The sequence below is a fragment of the Pan paniscus genome, chromosome 16, assembly GCF_029289425.2.
Source record: "Pan paniscus chromosome 16, NHGRI_mPanPan1-v2.0_pri, whole genome shotgun sequence".
Taxonomy (NCBI): domain Eukaryota; kingdom Metazoa; phylum Chordata; class Mammalia; order Primates; family Hominidae; genus Pan; species Pan paniscus.
The window spans coordinates 80,186,343-80,193,558 of NC_073265.2; the positions used below are offsets into that span (position 1 = coordinate 80,186,343).

Here is a 7,216-nt window from a genome sequence, read left to right on the forward strand (position 1 = left end):
TTTGCAGATGGTGTCCTCAGACCGAAGCCAACTTTCCTTCCTGCCCACAGAAGCTCAAGCCCAGGTGTCGCCGCCACCCCCTTACCCTGCACCCCAGGAGCTCACCCAGCCCCTCCTGCAGCAGCCCCGTGCCCCTGAGGCCCCTGCCCAGCAGCCCCAGGCAGCCTCCTCACTGCCACAGTCAGACTTTCAGCTTCTCCCGGCCCAGGTGAGTTCTGGTAGGAGCGTTGGTGCAGAGGGAATGCTTGTTTTGCTCTGAGTTCCAAGCTAAATGATCATCTCCTTATTCCCTGAAGGGCTCATCTTTGACCAACTTCTTCCCAGATGTGGGTTTTGACCAGCAGTCCATGAGGCCAGGCCCTGCCTTTCCTCAACAGGTGGGTGATCGCCCCTGCCTTCTCCTCCCTTGGTGCATAAACTGTACCATTTAGGTTGTTCATTGTGTAGAATTCAGAACTGAGCAGACCAGACATGCCACTTTCCTGGTTCTGGTTGTGTTCTGTGGCTAGAAGAGCCTTTCATCTTCTTTGGCCCTAAAATGCTTTCTCTGGCTGCCTTATTTAGTATCAGGCTTCAGCAGAGGAACTACTGGAACAATCGGCAGGAGACTTTTGATGACACTCTTGTTGTAGAACTGTAAAATCATGAACACTGGAAGGGACACAGCACCTGCCTCCTCAGCGCCCTCATGTTGAAACTGAGGCATAGGGAGAGTGGCGCCTGCTCCCACCGCAGAGTCAGAAGGTGGCGCCGCATTTGGCCTGCACCCAGGCTGGTGCACCCAGCACAGCGTGGGGCCTCCTGGGGAGAGCTCAGTCCTGGGGAGTGAGGGGAGTGCGTTCCGTAAGGTATTTTCAACTCGGCCACTTTCTTTTACAGTTTAGTTTTTCCCTAACATTGACTATTTTTAATATTCTAGATTTTAGAGTATTCAATAGTATTCAATAAGTATGGACTGGGCCCTCCGATGGATTAAGGAGTGGAAGAAGGGTTGAACAGGTTCCAGAACTTTTTTTTTTTTTTTTTTGAGACAGAATCTTACTCTGTCGCCTAGGCTGGAGTGCAGTGGTGTGATCTCGGCTTACTGCAACCTCCACCTCCTGGGTTCAAGCGATTCTCATGTCTCAGACTCCTGAGTAATTGGGGTTACAGGCATGCACCCCTACACCTGGCTGAATTTTATATTTTTAGTAGAGATGGGGTTTCACTTTGTTGACCAGGCTAATCTTGAACTCCTGACCTCAAGTGATCCACCCGCCTTGGCCTCCCAAAGTGCTGGGATTACAGGTGCGAGCCACCGTGCCCGGCCAAGAACTTAATAAAGTAGCTGGGCATAGTGGCTCACGCCTGTAATCCCAGCACTTTGGGAGGCTGAGGCCGGCGGATCATGAGGTCAGGAGTTCGAGACCATCCTGGCTAACACGGTGAAACCTTGTCTCTACTAAAAAATACAAAAAAATTAGCCGGGGGTGGTGGCAGGCACCTGTAGTCCCAGCTACTCGAGAGGCTGAGGCAGGAGAATGGCGTGAAGCCGGGAGGCGGAGCTTGCAGTGAGCTGAGATCGCGCCACTGCACTTCAGTCTGGACGACAAAGCAAGACTCTGTCTCAAAATAAATAAATAAAATAATAATAATAAAATAAATTAAGATAGCTGTTTCCTAAGCAGGCCACAGATGAAGCTTTGTGGCAAGAACCAATCCTCCTTGCCTCCCTGTTTCCCAAAGAGCCATTTTAGTCTAGGTGGGAATCACCGTCTCCCTGAAAAATGATAGACACTTCTTTTGAGACTTTTTTTAAAATGGCTTAGAAAATTAATTTCAGGAAAGGAACCTAAAATTGGCACTGGTTATAACCAGTCCTCATAGAGGCTTTCTCATAGGGAGGAGCTTGCATGAGTTTCCTCCTTCTGAGTGTGAAAAGGAAAGCCTTCCCCTTTCTCAGTTTTCTAGAAACCAGGGAAGAGGCCAGGTGCAGTGGCTCACACCCATAATCCCAGCACTTTGGGAGGCCAAGGCCAGTGGCTTACTTGAACTCAGGAGTTTGAGACCAGCCTGGGTAAAATACAGCAAGACCCTGTCTCTAAAAAAAATACAAAAATTAGCCAGGCATGGTGGCATGTGGTCCCAGCTATTTGGGAGGCTAAGGTGGACGGATTGCTTGAGCCTGGGAGCTGGAGGTTTCAGTGAGCCGAGATGGCGCCATTGCACTCCAGCCTGGGCAACAGAGACCCTATCTTTAAAAAAAAGAAGAAGAAAGAAACCAAGGAAGAAGAGTCCATACTTCCTTGGTTATAGACAGAGCCTTTGAAGGGTTCCCACAGAAGGCAGTTTGCAAAGGCCTTGGTGAGGCTGAGGAGAGATGTCTGAGGGGCCACAGAAACCATGAGCATTGGTGTCTCTTGGGATGGTGTAGTGGGCTGGGGAAAAGTCACCACGCTGTGGACCTCAGGGACCCCTCCTCCACCCCAGCGTCTGCCTGCCTGACAAGAATATTGTGCATGCATTACCACAAGAGGAAAACACTCTGGGATCCTGGAAAGAAGGGAATATGGATTAGTTTGCAAGTCAGGTTTTGCTCTGGGAGCACATTGCAATACTCACTTCCTCCTTGGAAACAGAGGTGTGGCCTTCCTCACATGACCTTTGATGCTTCCAGGTGCCTCTGGTGCAACAAGGTTCCCGAGAACTGCAGGACTCTTTTCATTTGAGACCAAGCCCGTATTCCAACTGCGGGAGTCTCCCGAACACCATCCTGCCAGGTGAGCGAGCTATCCCTCAGCTGCTTTACTGCTTTTATGTTGTTGTGTGTTTAGGAACCTTCGTAAGAGAGTTTAAACGACATAATATTATATAAAGCAAAAAGCTAACGTTCCCTGGGTCGACTTGACTTTTTGAGATGCAGGTGTCCAGCCTCAGAGACGGTGACACAGGGCGGTGGGCCTGGTAGTCAAAGGCTTTTCTGAAAGATTTCATCTGGCCCAGTGCGGTGGCTCACGCCTGTAATCCCAGCACTTTGGGAGGCCGAGGTGGGCGGATCATCAGGTCAGGAGATCGAGACCATTCTGGCTAACACAGCGAAACCCCGTCTCTAGTAAAAAATACAAAAAAAATTAGCTGGGCGTGGCGGCGGGCGCCTGTGGTCTCAGCTACTCGGGAGGCTGAGGCAGAATGGCACCAATCCGGGAGGTGGAGCTTGCAGTGAGCCGAGATTGTGCCACTGTACTCCAGCCTGGGCGACAGTCTCAAAAAAAAAAAAAAAAAGAAAGATTTCATCTTAGGTGACTGATGACTGTTCAAAAGGAAAAAACCTGCAAAAATTGGGAGTTGTGCAACTGACTGACAAGAATGTAGATTCCAGGGCAAGAACTGTGGGCCTGGGGATGGTCAGGATATGTGGGATAGCAGTTTAGGGGACTGTCATCAGCTGGGCTTGCTTAGTAGCCTGGAGCCTTCGCACCTCCTAACCGCACTGTTTTCCCCTCTGGCCACTCCTTTCAGAAGACTCCAGCACCAGCCTGTTCAAAGACCTCAACAGTGCGCTAGCAGGCCTGCCTGAGGTCAGCCTGAACGTGGACACTCCATTTCCACTGGAAGAGGAGCTGCAGATTGAACCCCTGAGCCTGGACGGACTCAACATGTTAAGTGACTCCAGCATGGGCCTGCTGGACCCCTCTGTTGAAGAGACGTTTCGAGCTGACAGACTGTGAACAGAAGGCAGTGGAACAGAAGAATGTTTTTCTGCAACAGCCAAAATAGAATGGAATAGAATGAAGCCAGCTGACACCACGGGCTTTCGTTATCTTGACATAGAAGGAAGCAATGCCACGGCTCCAGGGTTTCAGATGAGATCCCATCTCAGACACTGTGCCTTCCTCCAGATCACACAGCTTTGTACTGCCTCTCCCGCCTGTGGCCAAAGTCGTGTTGCAGCAGGCAGGCTGCTTGGAGCTTCCCATGAACTGGAAAGCTCACCTCCACTGCATCTTTTTACTGGCCATCCAGTCAGCCGATGTGTAAGAGTAGGAAATACTGTGTCACCGGAGGCCTCCGTAGCATTGTGTAGTGTGCTCGGAACCACTGATCTCCGTCCGCACCGAAGGCGGGCCCGGAGTGGGAGGCTCGGCCTGGGGCGGCGGCACCGGAGAGGGCACCTCCATGCCTGCTCTGACCTGACCCGGAGGGCGAGGCCCTCCAGCAGGGGACATTCCCAGGCTGAGTGGACCCCACGGCTCTCTCCCATGCCTGGATTACGACATGAAGTTTTTACCACAAGTCCGAGGGCAGGCTTGAGTTAGGCAGACTAAAGGCTCATTTTCATTTTCTCCCAGTTGGTTTCTGCTGCTTCAGAAAAGTACACCTTTTCCTTATGGACCAGAGGAAGAGGAAGACCATTTTATCAGTCACTGAAAAGAGTCCCCTGGCACTGATGAGCCTGAAGAGAACTGTGCTCCTTCTCGGGGGCTGGGGAAGGAAGACAGGGACTGCAGGTGTCTCACACTCAGTGGCCTCCAGACAAACTCCAGACAAGCACAGACCTCCCCACTAAGAGCAGCCAGAGGGAGCTGGTGAGGTCCTAACCCCACCCACTGAGCAACTGAGCTTCCCCATCCCTCCCCAGAGCTGTGTCTCTGTGGGCTGGGAGTTTAATGTCACCCCCCTAGACCGTAAGCTCCTTGAGGGCAGGGACAGTGCCTTATCATTGTTGAACCCGTAGCACCTAACACGTGCGTGGCAGCACACTCGTGTGCTGGAGTGAGTGCTGCAGAACCGTGCGTGCAGCGCATGATGAATGAGTGCGTCCGCCATGCCGTAAGGCAGGCTCACCTGTAGCTATCCCCTTCCCTGCCAGATCTTCTCAGAGCTTTAGCTTTTCTAGCACTCGTGCCTATGGTGAAGCATGCACTTTAATATGCTTTTAACACTAGGTGACCAAATCACAGTGAAGCCGGGCACTGCATTCTCCTTGGGCTGTGCTCCACACGGGTGGGTGGGAGCTGTCTTCTGAGTACATCCGGAAGGGCTGAGCAGGTGAGTGCCCTGAGGATCCTGGCTGGGCCCCACCCAGGAAGATCTTCCTTCTCAGATCCATGTTTGGCTCTAAATTGCTTCAAGTAGAGATTCATTCTTTGAGGTTGAAAAAATAGTTTATAGTAAAACGAAGGCCTAATTCATGGAAGCATCATTAGTCATCAATACCTTCTCATAAAATAGATGGGCCAGATTTCCACCACCGCCTGCCTCCTCTAACTTGGGTGATGCCAGTAGGTTTGAAGGGGGCAGAGCACTGCAGGGGGGGGCGTCTAGGCTGTGAGAGGACAGGGTGGAGAGGAGGAGAACCCTGAAGGAGAGACGGAAGATGCCAGGACCTTTGCTTGGACAGCCATTGCCCTTCCAGGAGACCCTGGAGTGTACTGAGGGTGGCTGGACTGCTCCACCCAGAGGAGCAAGGCTGTACAATGAGGGTCTGAATCTGGCACACCTGTCCCTTATGTAAAAGGAGTCGTGGTCACAAGACCCTGGGCTGGTTAGCCTCTCCCGACCTCATTCCATTTCTATCTTCTGACCTTGCCTCTCATCTTTAAAATAACCCTCATGGGGTGCCCCTCCACCTTCCTCTGGAATCCAAGTATTCCTGTTTCACATTTGCCCCAAATCTTTGCTGTGGAATTGGGAAATCAAACCAGAGTCCTCCTCGCCTGATTTCCAGCTCAGGAAGGGCCTGCTGGCCTGCCCTCGCCAGCCCTGTTCCCAGTTACACTTTCAGATCCCTTTGTGCTCAAGATCTCAGAGGGGGTGGCTTTTTGTTAAAGAGCCTTCAGTCACAGTGCTACCCAGCACCCCATGTGCCAAAAGAAACCAGCTCCTGTGTCAAAGGGCTCCCAAACCTGATCTCACTCTCAATAGGCGATGGTGCTGATGTTTCAAGACTTGTGTTTTCATAAAACAGAGGTCTCAGCATAGTCACTCTTCACATAGTGCCTTACCCATGGGTATCGTCATATCCGGGTCCCAGTTCAGTTTGTCTGCACAGCAGCCACCCTGCCTGGCAACAGAGACCCCAAGACCTACACAGTGAACCCTACTGCCCCACAGGCGTTCTCCAGGTGACTTGTGAAAACAGACCTCCGGGGAAGTGATTTATTGGGGGTGTACACTGGGGGCAATATGGTTTAGCACTGAATTCAATTTGTCCTTAGGTCTATGAGTCCGATCTTTTCTTGTGAAAGGTTTTGGGCATCGTACAACCCACTCTGCCTAGAAGGTGTGGAGGACTCACCACGGGCAGGGTCGCCCTGGCCCACGGCACGTGAGCCTGCACTCACTGCGGCCTTTGTAACAAAACCAGCTGTGGTCCTCAGCATTTGAAGCAGCTGCATTCTTCAGAGTAAACTATTTTTCATTATTTAGTTTTGTCACAAGAAATCGACCATTGTACTACTCTCACTTATAGCAGTTAAACAGCATAGAACTAAAAACCTGTCTGCATTTCCATTTTTTCTTTCTGTATGGTTGTGGGTTTTAGGACATAGGGCATTAGGAGAAGGGGTTTCTTGATCATGTCATGAATTCTCCTTTGTCCTGTTTCTCCTGTTTCATTTCTCCTCCGCCTGCTGTGTATTACCTGAGCTGGTGTTGTATCTTCAAGTCCGCGTGCGTATTTGCAGAGCTTGCCCGTTCCCACTCTTGTTGGCTCTTCTGATCTATGCACAGACGGTTCCCAGCATGTGTCCAGTGCTTCATGGATGGGACCATCCCAGCAACTAATCAGACTTCCTGCCAGTGTCCTAACCCCCAGGGCACCCTGTTCAACCATATTTAAAGATTGGAATTTGTATAAAGTTGCTTCCAAGTTTTATAATGCATCATTTTACATCTTTCGTAATTAAAAGCAGCACAATGAGGTTGTCTCTGCATTTGGTGGTGTTTTTCTTCACTTGGGTGAGGGGTTGGTGGGGAGCCTTAATCTCACCGCCTCCTGCACGGCTCAGCCTGCAGCTAGGATTTGGAGCCTTGGCAAGGCAGGCCCTGTACCAGCTGTGGGTCAGGCCTTCTTGTGATACGTGAAGGGGCACTCAGTTCCCTTAGCTGGAGGCAGCTGGGTCTCCTGCCAGCACCCGCTCCACACCCCTGCCCACGGCCCTTCCTCCACCAGATACTCTGTCCTGGGTTGGCCTCTAGCCCTGTCCCTTCCCCAGACCCCCATCCCAGCAGGGTT

At 51.4% G+C, this 7,216-nt stretch overlaps 1 protein-coding gene across 7 annotated transcripts in view; it reads left to right on the plus strand.

The window, feature by feature from the left end:
• Positions 1-6,914, plus strand: part of CRTC3 (CREB regulated transcription coactivator 3) — a 116,224-nt gene extending 109,310 nt beyond the window's left edge. For 3 of the 7 annotated variants that reach the window (XM_034939425.3, XM_034939427.3, XM_034939428.3), the window contains 4 exons: positions 8-208; positions 297-377; positions 2,657-2,759; positions 3,499-6,914. In XM_034939425.3, the coding sequence (XP_034795316.1) occupies positions 8-208; positions 297-377; positions 2,657-2,759; positions 3,499-3,707 (594 nt within the window). In that variant the 3' untranslated portion in view covers positions 3,708-6,914. The remainder of the gene's footprint in view (positions 1-7; positions 209-296; positions 378-2,656; positions 2,760-3,498) is intronic. The other 4 variants (XM_034939426.3, XM_055098847.2, XR_004666687.3 and 1 more) reach the window with 3 other exon arrangements.
• The last annotated feature ends 302 nt before the right edge of the window (positions 6,915-7,216 follow it).